This window comes from Phyllostomus discolor, chromosome 8 (genome assembly GCF_004126475.2).
Source record: "Phyllostomus discolor isolate MPI-MPIP mPhyDis1 chromosome 8, mPhyDis1.pri.v3, whole genome shotgun sequence".
NCBI classification, from domain to species: Eukaryota; Metazoa; Chordata; class Mammalia; order Chiroptera; family Phyllostomidae; genus Phyllostomus; species Phyllostomus discolor.
Window position 1 is genome coordinate 106,267,614 of NC_040910.2, and position 17,208 is coordinate 106,284,821.

The window sequence follows — 17,208 nt, forward strand, 5'->3', positions numbered from 1 at the left end:
CAAGGAGACACGCGTCTCAGACCCAGGTCCCCTGCGCCTCTCCGCACCCTGGTCAGCCGGGTGGGAGCGGGCAGCACTTGCCGGGCCCTGGAGCACAGCGCCTACCTCTGCTACCCCCACTTTGCCCAGCATGTAAGCCTCAAACGTAGGGTTTATTTAGCCCCAGGGTGGTAGTCCCCAGCCTCTTCCCCAGCCTCCTTTGGGCGCCATCCTTTTGGGACCCCACTAAAAGAGTCCAAGCTCCGGAGGTGGGTGACCCCTTCCCCGGCACCCCGGGTGAGGCTAGGGCCCCCAGCATGCCTGGCCCGTCCTCTGGGGGTGGAGACTCAGAGGGTTGGGGAACTTCTTCTGGGGGGCGCGTGGGGGAGGATCCCTCAGATGGGTCTGTCGGAGGTACTAGTCCCAGGCTGGCGGTAGCCTACGCCCACAGAGCCCACAGCCCCCGTCATCCGCCCCCTGCCGGGCAGCTCTGGGAGGGGGCGCCCCACCCCTCCCAGCCCCAGTCCTGTCCACACAGACTCACAGACACACCGGAGCCACCATCTTGCACGGTGGACGCTCTGGCCGTGGTCTCCTAGGGCTTCACCGAGTGACAGCAGCCACTAGTGGTAAACTCGGCGAAGAGGCGCCAGCAGCCAGCGCTCGCCGGGGTCACGGGCCGGGTGGTGGCGACCCCCCACCCTGGGGTTCACCCAGCAGCGAACCTCTGCCGCCCGCTGTGTCCCAGCCGCGGCTCTCGCTTAGCCCGAGGTCACCAGCATCCTTCCCCCGCCCCCCACCCCGCCGTGTGCACTGCAGCAGGAGCTACTGAGATTAGACTGCAGGAAGGAGTCATTCATTCATCACAACTATCCGCCCATTCCCAGAGGAGCTCACAGGTGCGAGCTCACAGGTGGAGTGCCAAACCAGGTAGAGCGCGTGGATGGAGGCTACAGTCTAGCAAGTGTTCTGAGAGTTATGAACAAAATGCTTGGATCACAGAGGAGTGGGCAGTAAGCCCAAAGTTCTCCCGGAGAGTCAATTAGTTTTCACAGCGGGGCCAGGGACATGTTACCAGAGGAAGGGCATTCCAGGCAGGGGGACTGGCAGGACAGGGCATTTGACAGTGCGGGGGCAGGCTCACACAGGTCCAGGTGGAGTGGCGGTGGGGGATGGGCTGAGTGTGCCCTGGGCAGCGCCAGCTGCTGGGTGGCTCGCAGAGAATGCTGGGGGTTTTGACTTTCGGCCGGTGAGGAACCTCAGGAGGTGTTTGAGCTGGGAGCTCAAAGTTTTAATCCAGTGAGTTATTTGTAGGTATTCGTAGCGGGGATGAAGGAAATGGCGTGTCAGGGAGAGGGAGGAGGGACCTCTTCCTGGAATGCTCAGGTGCGCAGGGGCCCTCCCCACGGTGTGAGGTCCCCGCAGGAGGGCTGTGGGTTTGTGCGCCCCCACCCTTCCAGACCCGGAGTCTGGAGACCTGCAGTGGAGCTCGGAAGTGGACTTGGGCTGGACACGTGGCCAAGGGCCTCAGTTTCCTCACCCACGAAATGGGAACTGCACCCCGGTGAAGGGGAAAGGGCAGGACCCAAATGGGTCTGAGGACCAACTGAGTTGCTGGGTGTGGGGGTCATTGGATGTGGGGTTGCGGGGTACTTGGTGACTTGGTCTCCCCTCCAGTCAGCGCAAAGGCACCCAGAAGTGCCTTTCAGCCCCTCAGGACTGGGTCCCCTCCTCTCCCACACAAGGCCTAGGGTACACGTGGATTTGAGGTCAGAGGTCAGAGCTTCTCTGGAGGCTGCTGGGAACTTCCCGGAGCCCCCTTCACCCCGCGCTGCTCAGTGCCGCCCACTGCCCGCCTCGGACGTTCACCGTGAACCTGGCCCCCAGGGCCGCTGGGATGGTGCGTGAGTCGTGGCGCGTGCACACACACGTGTGACCGCTCGAAGGGAGACACCACAGCCCGCATGCCTGCCCCAGGATGGCACCGCACAGCCTGGCAGGTGTAAAGTTCCCTACCCACGAGCGGGTTAGGTGTAGAGGGTCTTTTCTGAGTGCGTTTTGCAGCAGAACAGCTCTGCTTTGGCCGAGTGACTCAGAGCAGTCCCTCCCAACCCCGGCCGGGGGGCGGGGGGTCGCAGCTGGGCCCCACAGCTCATTGGACGGCTGCCTCAGGAGGGTGGGTTTTTGCTTCGGTCAAACGTGAACAAATCAGACTGTGTGGCAGAAAAGAGGCCACCCCCAGGGGTCCAGCTGAGGCTGGGGCAGGAGACAGGGACGGAGGACTCCTGAAATAACATCATCCTGGCTGCCACCCCCAGGGAGAGGCTCTGGGGAGACCACATTCTGCTGTTGTGCCACCGCTAGGAGGGACACGCGGAGGTCCACAGGCCCCCACACACACACAGACGGCCGCGGGCCCAGGCTCCCGGGCACACGCGTCTCCCCGGGAGGACACCCTGTATGCACGCGGATGCATTCACATGCAGAGGCGGTACCCTTGCAGAAAGGGGTACCCATGCTGGCCGGGGGCCCGAGTCAGGCACAGAGGCCACGCGCGAGCACGCACGTACACACCCGGGCGGGCTCGACAAGGATGCGCTCAGGCTGGATATCCCCAGAGGGACAGGCACGCGAGGACGCACAGGGCCCCTAGAAAGGCACACGCGGACGACTGGAAACAGCAGGCACGCGGCGGCACGCGCCATCACAGAGAGGCACGGTCCTCCGAGGCAGGTGCGTGTGCACCCCTCGCTTGCAAACCTGGATGCATATGACACACACACACAGGCTTATGTGGCCACACCCGAGTCCCTTTCTCTCTCTCCCTCAGGTCACAGGGGCAGAGGGTGGGTTCCTCACCCTCCCCCCCACCCCCGCTCACCCTAGGCGTACACACACAGTGCAAATAGAAAAGTTGCCATTTCTACCACAGATAAAACCAAAACTCTGCAAAGAAAGTGGAAGTCCAGGAAGGAGAGAGAGCCCAAGGCAAGGAATGGGAGATTGAGCCAAGACCCGCTGCTTGCCTACTCCCACCAAGTCCAGGGGGGTCCCCCCTCCCCCCACATCCTCCAGAGCCCCCAACCCGTTTCTGAGCCAGCCAGCACTGGGGAGGCGGCAATGTTCCAGGCCCGCTCCTCCCCGAGCTGGAGGAAGACACCCCGAGCCCAGTCGCAAGAGGGACCCTGCCCTAGCCCCACGACCTCCAGCCCTTGCCCCCACGGAAGGGGTTCTCAACAGGGCCCCTTAATAGGTGCTGGCTGTCTCCCCCAAAGAGGATCGGACAGCCCCAGCGTGGAGAGGTGGGCGGGCAGACCGGGGCTGAGGCGGGGCATCGGCTTTGATTCCAGCGCAGTGGCTGGGTCTCAGGTAGGGGCCCCTGGATGTCGGCCTGTCTCCCTCGGTCTGCTCTTTCTCTGCCGCAGTAACGGCTCCCTCCTCAGCCCCCTCCCCTGCCCATCCTTGGAGGCTCCAGCCAGCCCTCAGAGGCCGCTGGAGGGGAGATCTGATACAGGGAACTTTGGATACAGGCTCCCGGCCCTGTGACCGCCCCAACGTGTGGCCACACTTCATTCCTGCGGGGTGGTCGTGTGACTCCCCGACTCTCCCTGCCACCCCCACCCCCAGCTCTGTCCCCAGCCAGGGCGGGGGCTACCCTGCCTAGCCCTGGACCTAGGGAAAGGTACCAAGAGTCAACTGGATATGGGAGTCTCTCAACAGACAACTTCTGGGAGCCAAGAACAGCAGGGAAAGGATGGGGCTGAGAGAGGGAAGAGGCCCTTTCTGGTCTCCAAGCCCCCTCCGCACCCCGGTTCCCGTGTCCTCAGTACTCACCCAAGAGCATTCTCTCCTTCGTGGGCACCGCTGAGCACAGTGAAGAGCAAATGAAACCCAGCCAGAGAGTGACAGAGGGGAGGGGGCGGGGGGTGCGAGGGACAGGAGGGGAGGGAGCGAGGGAGGGACTCCTGCTCCCGCCTGGAACGCGGTGGGGACCAGGTCCTGCCTCCCCCGGCCAGGAGCGAGATGCCTAGTCCCTGGCTCCTTTCCTCCCTACCAGGGGTGGAAAGAGCCAGGCACGTCCTTCCCCGGGGGCAGAGCAGGAGGCAAACACGGAGACTGGGGATGGGGAGAGTGTCAGGGAGCACCCATGGCCCCCATCCCCGGGGAGTCCCCGCCTGGTGCCTCTTACACCGAAGCAAACCGGTGACCCCGGCCAGACCCCTCGGCAAAGGTGCCGCCAGCACCTGTCTGCCTGCGGCCGGCCCGACCTTGCTGCTGAACTCTGAAACCCTGCCTCGGGGTGCACTGCTCCGGGAGCCCCCTTCTCCTGCCCAGCCTGACTGGCCTGCCCACCATTCCCTTAAATCTACCCTCTTCCAGGAAAGGGAAACTGAGGCTCAGAGCGGTGTCACTGCTCTGTCCCAATGTTGGCCCAATGTGGCAGTGGGGGGAGGGAGCCTCCGGTGGCAGGACTGTGGGGCCCGCCACCGGAGCAGCGCCAGGCAAGGGTGGCGGTGGTCGTCCCAGCAGCTAGAACTTCGGACACCTCTCCCCTGCCTTCACCCCCCTTCCTCTCCACCCCCTACCCCCTGCCTTTCCTCCCCTCCATTTGCCCCTCGCTCGCCTGCTCTTCCTGAAAACAGGCTGCCTCTCTATTCACCTGAGCACCTGGCGGCTGGCGGGGAGGGGGGCGGACGGGGCGGAGGAGACAGCCAACCCACAGCTGGATCCAGCCTCGCATTCCAAGCCTGGGTCCCGGCGGCGGCGCGAGCCCCCCACCCCCCTCAGCATCCTGTCTCCCCCAGACAATAACCTGTAATCTCTGGAGCAGCCAGTGCCTGAGCTGCAAAGGAGGTCCGGGGAGGGGTTGGCAGCGGCAGCTCCTGAAAACAGGTTTGTTAGGAAGAGGCTCTGGGGGCCTTGCTGGTGTGGGGAGGAAAGGAAACTCAAGCCCAGAGCTAATTAACCCACCTAGAGACACAGACGGAACCTTTGTCTTCCGCCGGGGCCGGGATCTGAGCTAAGCCCCCTAAATTCTCCACCCAGATGGCCTGGCCTGGCCTGGCCTGGTGGTCCCTGGGGGAGGTGCTGACGGTCAGGTTCACACATGGCAGAGGGGGTGTGCGGGCCGTCCAGGGAGAGCGAGACGTGCTTCTGTCACCTGCTGCTTCAGGAGAACCGCAGAGGAGGCAACGGCGAGACTGCAAGGACTCCTCAGAGGCCAAGGGGGAGCACGGGCTCTCTGTGATACGCACCCCAAGGCCTCAGGATGGGTTGGGGGGAGGGACTGAGGAGGAACCAGCAACCTGGGGAGATGCTGAAGAGGTGGGGGGCAGGCTGGAGGGCTTCCGGGGCCTCCTGATGGGACTGAAATTAATCTATCTGCAGGGAGGGGCGGGGCGGTGAGGAGCTCATCAAGCCAGTGACTCAGGCATGACCCAGCTCAAGGTCTTTGATCTCTGGGGCTCAGGATGCAGCCAGAGGCTTCTGCAGTGTAAGACCTGGGCAGGAGATGGAGGGGCTGATCAGAACGGGAGCTAGGGGAGGTCTGAGGGTGCAGGGCGAGGGACGCCCTCCACCTGCCACTCGGGTCCCCCCCCCACCCCCACGTGCACAGGGACGTCTTTGCCCTGATAGCCACAGTCCAACTCCGTCTCTGGTTTCCGGTCCCCCTTGGTGTCTGCCCTGCGCTCGCACCCAAGGCTCGCCTGGCCGTTTCAGCAAGTGATTTCTGAAAGCCCCTTCTCCCCGCTCAGAGGTTATGTTGCAATGGATCATGGGGGGCAGGGTAGGCCCTGGATTGGGTGGCTGGGTCAGTCCTTCCAAGAGAGGAAGGGAGAGACCAGTTGGCTTTGGCAGGATCCCCTCCCTTCCCCTAGCCAGCCTCAGCAGAGTGGGAAATGGCTGGCATCTCCCCATTTCTCCGGCGAGGACGTCAAGGCACACAGCAAGAGCAGGGACCCGGGGGCCTGAGCACCTGAGGAATCCTCTCCTGGGAGCGGGGCTGCCTGCTCTGGGCCTTCCCTCCTCCCCTTGCCGGACACATCCAGGCTCCGCCTCCGCAGCTGGGGCAGAGGGCGAGAGAGGCCGGATTTAGGGTCAGAAAACCCTGGGGTCCGAACCCAGCTGTGTGACGCTGGGTATGTTGCTTAAGCTCTCTGAGCTCCAGGATCCCGGTGTCTACCGTGAGGACTGATGTCATCATCTACACCTGGGATGGCTGGGTGCGGACGGAGGGCAGGCCGTGCTGTGCGTGCAGGTGCCCAGCTTGGCACAGGAGGTAGGCCACAGCTGCTGGTCCAGGTGTCCCCTGTGCCCCGTGCTGGCCCAACGACTGCACTACAGGTTGGATTTAGGAGGGGTGAGCCAGCAAACCTCTTCCCTGCAGATGTACAAGGACCCCTAAAATTGCTTAAGGGTGTGTGTGTGTGTGCGTGTGTGTGTGTGATGGTCACTGGGGTCCCTGGGTGCAGCCGTATTGGGGTGGGGCTTTCTGGCGCCCACAGCCGCTGCGGTGCAGGATGGCTAAAGCACAGTCCCGGAGAATGAAAGGGTCTGCTGTGTGGGAGACAGACAGGGTGGGGGCCGGGATGGGATGGCTGGGGAAGTCCCTGGAGGAGGGGAACCGCCGTGGGAGGGGCGGGGGGCTGCTGTTCCCCCATCCTGGGCCCCCTGGCACCTGTTTCAGGCTCACTCTGAGCTGGGAGCTGGGTGTGGCTGGGGAGGAGGCCTCTGACCCAGGTATTGGTGAGGAAGCTCAGAGAGGGCAGAGCCCCCCCAAACCCCAGTATCTCCCTCCCACAGACAGCCTCAGGGGCACGAGCAGGAGAGGGCCCCCCCCCACAGCCTGTGACGGCCTGTCGTCGTGCAAGCCGCCAGCCCCACAGACCACTAATCAGAGTGACAGCTCCAGGAGGCCTCCCGGGGAGGGAGCCTCTGGGCCCGACTAGGAAGTCCCACCCCCACCCCTCCCTTGCGGACCCAGGGAACGGGGATGGTCTAGGAACAAAGCGGTGTGTGAAGGGCCCCTCTGGCCCCCCTGGAAGCAGGCGTGGCTCTCTCCCCGTGCTCAGCCACACCCTCTGGGCTCTCCCTGAGGCCCTGTCTTCAGGTCCCAGGCACTTCCCCGCACCCGCAACCTCAGGGGCAGTTGCCAGCCTCCGCTTGCTGAGGCTGCCTCTCCCACCCCCAGCTCTCGGAGAGTCCAGCAGACAGGAGACATTCGTGGGAGGGGACTGGATGTTAGGGGGTCACGGCCTGGAGTAGGCTCGGGGGTAACTGGGCCAATGGAGAACAGCTGCTCCCACTGGTGCCCCAGAATTCCAGTGTTCCCAGAAATCTGAGGACCCTTCACCCCTGCCCTGTGCACAGCTGTCATACCCCCAGGCTCCCATAGAGCTGCTCACTCCTCTGAGCCTGGCAGCTGGGAGGTCGGGCTGCGTGGCTGACCCCCTGCCAGAGGGTGAAGGCCCTGGGGGCCGGCACTGAGCACGACTGAGGGCAGCGGGCTGGCACCATGCACACCGGGCCGGCACGGGACCGCACAGGGCTGCAGGGCTAGGCCATGGTGGGGTGGGGGGCCGGGACTCGCCAGGTCCCATTTAACAACCCGGAGAAGAACACCAGGCATCATGTCTCCTGTTGTCCCCCCACCTGCCCAGTGCTCAGGGGACAAGGACTGTGGGACGATGGAAACCAGGGGAAGGGGGTCCCCACCCCCACCCCTCCGGGCAGCCTGACTCTGGCCACGGGTATGTGGCGCCATGATATTTCTTCTCACACCCCTCCTGCTGTCCCCACGCTGGCATGGTGGGCAGGGAAGGGGACAGGGACAGGGACCACCGCCCTGAAGCAGGACCTGAAGAGGCTGGGGGCAGGGGGGCTGGGCAGGACGGTGTTCCTGAGCCACGGGACTGGCCGTCCCTGCCCAACCCTGTCCTCCAGACCCGAGTCCCTCCTGGGGGCCCCCTCCGATAACGGAACTGTCCATCACAACACCACCTAAGCCCGAGTCATCCTTGGCCCCTCCCTCCCTTCCGAGGCCCCCCACATTCCATCAGCCACCAAGTCCTCATGGTTCTACCGAAATGGCCCCAGAATCTGTTTCCTCCACCCCACCCCCTTTTTCCTTAGGTACCCCCCAAGTCTTACCCTTTCCCCTTGTCAGAGACCTCTAAAGACACTAATCACTCCTGCTCAGAACCCTCCAGGGACACCCACCACCTTCAGTTCCAAGGCCAAGTGCCCAGCCCGCCCGGGAGGCCCTCGCAGGCGGCGCCTCTTCCTCTCTGGCTACACGCCCAGCACTGCCCGCTGCTCTCGGACGGACGGCCAAGGGCTCAGGCCGCAGGGCATGTGCTCTCACTGTCTCCCTGCCTGGGGCCCCTTTTCTGTCCCCAAGATCCAGCCTCAGGGTCGCTCCTCTGAAGCCTTCCTTGACGCCAGACAATTCACTGCTCCCTCTGACTTCTCGAAGCCCCGGCGTGAGCCCTAGGGAGCCCGACGCCACCTTGGACAAAACGCCCCTGCCTGCGGGGTTGTTTACACAGCGATCTCCTGACGGGTGGGTAAGCTGCCCTTTAAAAATACGGATTCCCAGTGTCCCAGGTTCGATTCCCAGCCAGGGTACATGCCTGGGTTGCAGGCCATAACCCCCAGCAACCGCACATTGATGTTTCTTTCTCTCTCTCTCTCTCTCTCTCTCTCCCTCTCTCCCTTCCCTCCCTAAAAATAAATAAATAAAATCTTTGAAAAAAAATTTTAAAAAATATGGATTCCTGGACAAGCACTGTATGTTCTCATTCATACACAGAATCTTAAAAAGCCGAACTCATCGGCGTAGAGTAGAAAGGTGGTTGCTAGGGGCTGGAGAGCTGGGGACGTGGGGGGATACTGGTCAGAGGGTAGAACCTTCCAGGTCTAAGATGAATGCGGTCCGTGATGCCAGGCCCAGCAGGGTGACTGCATTAACGATACCGTATTATATAATTGAAGGTCTCTAAGAGAGTAGATCTTAACTGTTACGGCCACCCCCGTGCAAAGTCGTAAGTATCCGAGGGGATGGGGGTGCTAACTAACTCGTACTGTGGTGATCATTTCATGACACATAGGTGTATCTAATCATCACATTGTACCCCGTAAATTGACATTATGTTCTATGTCAATGATATTGCACTACAGCTGGGGGAAAAGACGGATCCCCCAAACAGCAGCTTGGATACAGAAGGTTGTCTGCGGGTATTTCGGGAATGAATGCGTGCCTTCCGAACTTACACACACACTCCAGAAGCGTCCACACCGTCAGATACCCTCGTATGTACACGCACAGCCCCGGAGTCCCCAAGGGCTCGGGCAGAGGAGCGGGCGCCAGCCATCAAAGTGCTCCCTGCTCTGCCCATGCAGCGGCGACCTCTGCCTGTGGCGTCCCTCCTGCCCTCAGCCCCGCTCCAAAGCTCAGTACGTCCCAGTCCCCTCTGGGGGCCTTTCCTGTTGTGCTCAGGTATAACTGATTTTCTCCTTCGTGTCGCGGGGGATCTGTCCCACAAAGTGTCCACGACACACTCATCTGTCCTTTTTGTGTCTGTCTCAGCGCAAAAGACAGATTCTGTTTTGGCCTGGGAGACGGGGAGGGGGGTCTGAAGAGGGGGACAGGGACTGACTTGCCCCAAGGCCTCGGGCACTCGGTACAGAGGACGCGGCGGGTGCCCAAACGTGCACGGAAAGAACGGGCAGCCCTGAATGTTCAGAGTTCAGAGGGCAGCCGTCCAGCAAAGCGACCAGACCTGGGCTGCAAGATAGGAGTCCAGCGGCTGTCCCCCAGAACCAGGCGGACGTCACGGCCCTCCCCGCCTCCCCTGCACAGGCCTGGTTCTGAGCTGGTTTCCCCCGCCAGCCGGAAGCCCGCTGCTCCTTACTTTCCCCACGGCCCCTGCGTGCCTGTCAGCTGGAATCACCCTCACGAATGCATTCACCCATTTCCCCCAGAAATCTGCCTCGCAGCCAGCTGCCCCTTGGTGCTTGAAGCCAAACCTCGCCAAAGTCACCCCAGCCAGGGAGAAGCAGAAATCCCGGCCAGGAGTGCAGTGGCCAAAGGAAGAGGGGCTTCCCTAGTCCATCCCCCCTCCCTCTCCCTGCTGCAATGTCACGCACCCGTTGAGCCTGCAGACACCTGAGCAGGAACCAGGGATGCCCTGCAGGCGAGGCCTTGGTCTGAAAGACCCTCCCTGCCGGGGGTGCTCCAGACTGGGGTCCTGATCCCGCAAGATTCCACAGGGATACCCCCCAGACCCAGGACAACCTCAAGAGGAAGCCTCAGACCTAAAAACGCTCAGATCTGAGAAATCCCCAAGAGGGCCGTCCAGATGCAGAACAAAACTTGCCAGCATCAGGAAGACTTCAGACCCTGAAACCCACTGAGGGCACTCCAGACCCAAGGACCCCCCAGAGAGAAGCCCCTCAGAGGGGCCCAGAGCCCAGTCTGTGGGCACAGGGACCCTCCGCACTGACCTGGCCCTGCGGGGGCCTTGCCCAGGCTGAGCTGCCGCAGCCGCCTCTGGTGGGCCCGCCCCTCGCAGTGCACCTGGGCCTGGGCTGCCGAGTTCAGCTGGATGTTGCAGACGTCACACAGCGTGTACGATGGCCGTTTTCTCTCACGCTTGGGCTTGGGTGGCTCCGGGGGCGGGGGAGGGCACTCAGCAGCTCCAGGTATGGGGGGCTCCTTCTCAGCAGGAGGAGATGGGCTCAGTGGCCGCTTCATACCTGAGCAGGTGGAGAGGGAGACAAATCAACAAAGGCTGAGTGGTGTGAATACATAGAAAGAGCAAGATGGGATCAAGAACCAGACCTGGCTGGTGTGGCTCAGTGGCTTGAGCACTGGACTGTGAACCAAAGGGTCGCTGGTTCAATTCCCAGTCCAGGGCACATGCCTGGGTGGCAGGCCAGGTCCCCAGTAGCAGGTACATGAGTAGAGGGAAACATTAACCACACATTGATGTTTCTCTCCCTCCTTCCCCCTCTGTCTAAAATTTAAAAAAAAAAAAAAGGCCCAGAGATGCCTGGGCCTTTTATTCCAGCTGCAAATCCCCAGCTTTTGGAGAGCCCCAACCTGCCCCAACCTAAGGATGGCGAAGGGAGCCCCATGGGTGGGGTCTGGGGTCTGTTTCAAACGCAGCCGTTTGCCTGAGAAGGCGGGAGTGTCTGGAAGAGCATCAGAAATGTCTGCATGCAGGGCGGCCAACCCCTGGGGACGAGGTGTGTCTTGGAGAGCAGCTGGGCCTTTAGGGACAGGCAGCAGTGAGGCTGCTGGAGTCACATTTTGGGAAGCCAGAGCCCTGTTCTCAGCCCCACGGCAGGCGCTGACAATCCTGTGACAGGCAGGCATGTGGCGCTTGCTGGAGACGCAGCAGCCACCGGCCAGGGTGGTGATTGCAGAAACCCAACCTCCCCGCGCCCAGGGCCCGGCCAGCTGACAGTCCCAAATGGTGGCGGTGTGTGAAGCCGTCCCCACCCTTGCCCCGAGTGGCTCCAGATGCGCCCTGCTATCTTGGCCGCCCGGCCTGTGGCAACAGTTGGTGTTTTTAGTAGAGACCTGGGCCCTACAGCCAGGGTCTGTGAACGCAGACACACACTCACACACACACACACACACACACACTCACACACACACACCCCGGCTCCCACAGAGCCCGCACATCACCCCTCCAGGCCCCTCATCTTCCACAGCCTTTCCCTTCAGATTCCCTCCTCGGAAATGCTCCCTCCCGACTCCCCTGCCTGTAATGGGCTTTATTCTCGGGCTGCTCACTGACCTTTCTCCGACTGAACGGTGTCACTTTTCACTTCCTTTCTGAACCTGTGTGCGTTCTCCTGCCTCTGCTTGAGACTGGGGACTTCCCGAAGGCAGGGACGTGTCTCTTTCTCAGACTGGGGGGTCCCCAAGGCTAGGGCCTCAGCGAGGCGTGGCTGAGCCCCTCGTACGGGCTGAAGGGCATCCACCAAAAACTCTTATGTCGGAGTCCTAACCTCCCAGTACCTCCGAATGTGGTTGTGTTTAGAGAGGGGGTCTTTACAGAGGTACTATGTTAAGATGAGGTCATCAGGTAGGTCCTGATTCAGTGTGGCTGGTGACTTCGTAAGAGGAGGAATCGGACACAGGCAGTTGCAGAGGGAGGGGTGTGTGAGGACACAGGGCGAAGGCGGGCGTCTATGAGCCCAAGAGCGAGGCCTCCGAGGGAACCAGCCCTGCCGACCCCTGGGTCTCAGGCTTCCAGCCTCCAGGACTGTGAGAAAATACGTTTCTGGTGGGGTTTTTTAAATATTTTTTTTCAGAGAGGGAAGGGAGGGAGAAAGAGTGAGAGAGAGAAACATCAATGTGCGGTTGCTGGGGGCCGTGGCCTGCAACCAAGGCATGTACCCTGACTGGGAATTGAACCCGCAACACTTTGGTTCGCAGCCCGTGCTCAATCCACTGAGCTACGCCAGCCAGGGCCGTTTCTGGTGTTTAAGCCGCCCAGGCTGTGGTGCTTCCTTATGCGGCCCAAGCACACTAATGCAGCCCCCTAAAGGGCATTTCCTTTTCCCTAAGCTCAGGCTCATTTTGCAAACTGGCCCGAGTGAAGGGAAGCTGGGCCCTAACATTCTCATAAGGCCACACATCCAATGGTGGAGCCCGTATCGGAACAACGAAAATTAATTTCTCAAGTTCACAGCCGAGAGCTAGGAGCCCCAGGGCCTGCCCCCTCCCCCCACTCTCAGAAAGCTGCTTATCATCTTTGTGGGCGGTGCTCCCACGTAGCAGCTCTGTCACTCCAGCTGTGGGGACTGCGTGCGAACGGGAGAGACGGGCACAGCCACGAAGAGCGCGAGCTCTGTGTTGACGCGCACCTGGGTTCGAGTCTCACTCGGCCACTTCCTGGCCGTGTGACCTCAGCCTGGGGCCCCTCATCTGCGTATAAAATGGGGGCGATGACTAACAGTTCCTAAGTCACACGTACAGGATTACATGAGCTGATCTATATAAATCACTCCTCAGCATCCTATAAAAGTCAGCCGTCAGGAATCCGCAGTGTGGCTGTTTTGTAGTTTTGTCGGCGGAGCCACCCGATCTGTCACCTCACATGTCCGTCTTGGCATACGGGGGTCCCCGTGACCGTCTCTGCTACCCCATCGTTTACTGAGGCGAAGCCAGGTTGCTCAGTCTGTGTGTGTGTCACAAAGCAGCTCTGTCACAGTGTGAGTGTCACTGTGCCCAGATCATGGAATGAGATAGTCCCTGAACATCGAAGACTCGCCATGTGCCCCCCCAAATTTACATGTTGAAATCCCGAACCCCATAAGCACTTAAGACTATGAAATACAACCTCATTTGGAAATAGAGCCGTGGCAGGCGTTATTATTCATTAAGTTGGGAGGAGGCCACACTCTAGCAGGGTGGCCCCCTGACGCAATAGGACACGACCAGTGTTCTTATAAGGGGGAGATTGGGGCACCGTCATCCACACGGGGGGGATGCCATGCGAAGGTGAGAGCAGAGACGGCGGCGATGCCTCTCAGGGCCAAGGAATGCCAAGGGCTGCCGGCAAACCACCAGAAACTAGGGGAGAGGCATGGCATACACCCCCTCACCACCCTCAGAAGGAACCAGCTAACCCAGATGACACCTTGATCTTGGACTTCTAGCCTCCAGAACTATGAGACAACAAAAGTCTGTTGTTCAGACCACCTGGTTTGCAGTACATTGTTAGCAGCCCGCGATGACTAACCCACCGTGCGTCTGACTCCTCCGTGGTCAGAGGTGATTTGAGAGACCCGCCCCCTTCATTCTGCTGGGTGATGGGGCTGGGGTGCAGTACCAGAGAGAGCCTCCAGGTGGCGCAGCGAGCACCCAGCGGGAAGATGGGAGGTGGAACTCAGGACCCCTCCTCCAGGCGGGGAGGACCCCACTCCTCCTCACTCCTGGGACAACCAGGCTGCCCCCTCTGAGCCATGCCAAGCTCCTGGGCACCATGCCTGGGATCTACGGCACGGCTTTGCCGCGCTGGAAAGTCACTCCCATCACTTCGTGAGAACCACCCCCTCCGAGGCCGCACTGAGCGCTCCCCTCCCACCCCCACCCCCGCGAACACTCGGCACCCTCGCACCTTTGATGGACGTCATCCTAGCTATTCTCCTGCCTTTCCCAAGTCTCCTCCCGTTCTCCCAGCAGGAAGACAGTGCCAGGTGCAGGTGCTGGAGGGGCGTCCAACTGGCCAGCGGAAAGAGGCGTTCCCGGCCATGCCAAGGGAGCTGCCTGGCCCCTCCAGAAAGGGGACAGTGGGGGAAGGGGGTTCGACATATCAGTGCAACTTAGGACAGGCATGCCGAGGCCGTGGCCCAAGCGAGCAGACAAGTATCTGCCATGGGGCCGATTAAACCTCCATGATATACAGCCTCTGGGCTCACAGGGCCCTCCTGGATTCCGGGGATAACTGTGTTCCCCACAGCCAGGCTGCTGGGCCTGCCCCAGCCTGCCCTGCGTGCCCTGGCCTTCCCAGCTGTCCCCTGAGGAGTCACACCGCTGCAGCTAAGCTGGGGCTCCCAGCGGATTTGGAGGGGTGGGCAAGTTTTAGGGCGCACAAACATCTAATCTCTCTCAGCACTCCCCACCCGAGCTGGCCCCTATTCAGAGCCAGCGTGACTCACCCCAGCCGGGCCTGCACGTGGATGGCCCCTGGCCCACATGTTCTCTTCAGCAGAAGAGGAAATCGAGTCCCCGGGCAGGAGAGTGGACTCTTCGAAGTGCTTGGAAAGGCCGTGCAAGAACTTCTACAAAGTTCCCTGCCTCCGTCTCCGCCACCCGGCTGCCGGGCCACGTCCTCTTTAGAGTGACAGCCACTTCACCGAGAGCTGACCGTGTGCCAGCAGCTTCACGCACAGGACCTCTCCTACACTCCACGGCAACGCCATGAGGTGGGCACTATTATTAACCTATTACCCCACGTCGTAGATTAGTGAGCAGGCTCTGACCGCGTCAGGGCCGGACCTGCACCTGCACTTGTCTGACTCCGGAGCCCAAGTCCTCAACTCCTGTCCCGTCCCACTTCGCCCTGAAGCCCCGACTGGAGCTGCTGGGCGGGGAGGGGTTACCGAGTCAGAGTGGGGCTCCTCCTGGGGAGGCCGGGGGAAGGCCAGACCCTATCAGGCCGGGCTGCCAGGCAGGGAGGTGCCACACCCTGGTCGGGAAGAGCCAGAGCCAGAGAGGCTGAGAGGAAAGGATGGGAGGGAAGGAGGAGAACCGAACTGAACTCGAGAGAAGACCGGGGAAAGCAGAGCAAAAGAGCATGCATGTGTCCGGGTACCTGTCTGTCTGTGATCTACACAGGGATGGGGGTGGGGGGTAAATCTGTGTTCTGTCCCCTTCCCTGGGGGCTGGACTGGGGAGGGAGCCGCCCACTTGGAGGCTGGCTCACCCCAGAGCTGGAGAGCTGATGGAGGCCAGGGTTGCTGCCTGCCTACCTGCCTGCCTGTCCATCCACAGGGAGCCGCAGGGACTGAGGGGTGGAAGGAGCACCCAGGCAGAGCCCAGGGCCCGTCCCCACCACTCCTTGCTGAGTGACAACGGACCTCAGGGCTGTGTTTCGGGGAGGCAGAATTCTCTGTCTGCCTACCTGAAGAGGGTTGGATAGAAAGAACTTTGGAGGCGACCCAATGCAGAACGAGAGTCGAATCACCTGCAACCCCGGGCAAGCGGGTCCTCAGCAAATAGCCGCTTTTGCCAAAGGGTTAACTGGAGAGGAAGGTTCTGGGCCCGTGCCCAGCCTTTGGCCAGGCATGAAGGGCTCCCTCACCAAACCTTTAATGAACCTAATTACATTCTGGTATTTTCCCCCACATCTGCCAACATCTACCCTCCCGCGTCCTCCAGCCAGGTCCCGGGACCTGCCTTTGAGAAGGGAGCCTGGCTGTGGAACCAGCCTCGGGCCGTCCCTGCCCCCCTGGGCTTTGGTTTCCACCTTTAAAGAGAGGGGGATGGGCTGAGCTAATCTCCTAGGTCCTTTGCAGGCGGCGTGGCGGCACAGAGCAGCTGCCTCTAAGGAGGTAGGCGGGGGCGGGGGGGGGGGGGGTGCCGATGGGGTGGACGTGGAGAAAGAACTGCCCAGCAGTGAGTGCCCGCTGCCTCCTGGGCACTGCGGGAACGTGGCCTCCGTTCACCCTCATAACTGCCCTCTGAGGCTTTACTAACGAGGGACCCGCAGCTCAGAGTCGAAAAGGGAGGTGAGCAGGGCCAGCTCCTTCCCATCCTATGATTGGGGCAGGGGCTGCGGACGCTGGTGGCCCCCACCCCCGTCACTCACAGGTCACGAGCAGGAGTGTGGCATCTCCCGTCCCCACTGACCCAGCTGCAGAGAGAAGTGTCTGGAAGAAGAGAGGTCTTGTCTGTTCGTGTCCTAGTACAGTAGGGGCCCTCCTGGGTCTGGTTGCTGCCTCAGTGTCCCCTGAGGGGTCACCACGGAGCACTTTGGTCTCTGTTCTCTCCCCCTCCCCTCCCCCAAGGCCGACACCTTCCTAGGGTGAGGAAAGGGGAACACCCACTTCAGTGTGTGGTCACCACAGAGTGCCACCACCTCAGCCAGCCTGGGCACCCGGAGAGCTGGGGTCACCTAGAGCCACACCCAAAACTCCCCAGAGGTGGCAGAGGCTCCCACCTATTGGGTAGGATGGCTTGAGTGGGGCCAGCCGTTGCCCACCCGTGGCCCACACATCCCTGCTTTGCTGGAGCAGGTGGTCCTAGGGGCTGGCTGACAGCTGGTCCAGGTGTGTGTGGGGGTGTTCCTCGGGGCAAACCAAGGCAGCCATAGCTGTCTCTCCACCCAAAGTGGTGACAGAGGAAGCCTGTCGCCTTTCCCTTGGACTTCTGGGTGCTGGGATTTCAGGAGTGAGCTGGCTAAGAGGTGCTGAAAGTCAACACTCCGGCTCCAAGGAAGGGAGAGAGGGAGGGCACGGGAGGTGAAGGAGAATAATGGTCCAGGGATGAAGTCACTGTCCCCTGCCATTTCCCCTCCCCCAGCCTGCTCTGCCCTTACCTTCTATTGGTTGGGTGTTCCAGAGGCCCTCCTGACACCCCCAAAGATAGGGGCTGGCTCTCCTGGGCAGGGAGACTCCCCCCAAGACCCTCAAGCCACACACACTCAGGAAGGAAGTCCCTCTTGCTCTCTAACTTGCAAGTCTTCCCGCAGGGTCCACAGAGCTGCC

The 17,208-nt window shown here is 61.4% G+C and overlaps 1 protein-coding gene across 10 annotated transcripts in view; it reads right to left on the reverse strand.

The window, feature by feature from the left end:
• ZNF385C (zinc finger protein 385C) overlaps positions 1-17,208 on the reverse strand; it is a 53,243-nt gene that overhangs the window by 17,914 nt on the left and 18,121 nt on the right. For 7 of the 10 annotated variants that reach the window (XM_036033907.1, XM_036033906.1, XM_036033905.1 and 4 more), the window contains exon 2: positions 10,486-10,737. In XM_036033907.1, coding sequence (XP_035889800.1) covers positions 10,486-10,735 — 250 coding nt within the window. In that variant the 5' untranslated portion in view covers positions 10,736-10,737. Of the gene's footprint in view, positions 1-3,813; positions 3,906-10,485; positions 10,738-14,658; positions 15,051-17,208 lie in introns of those variants that run through there. The other 3 variants (XM_036033909.1, XM_036033910.1, XM_036033911.1) reach the window with 3 other exon arrangements.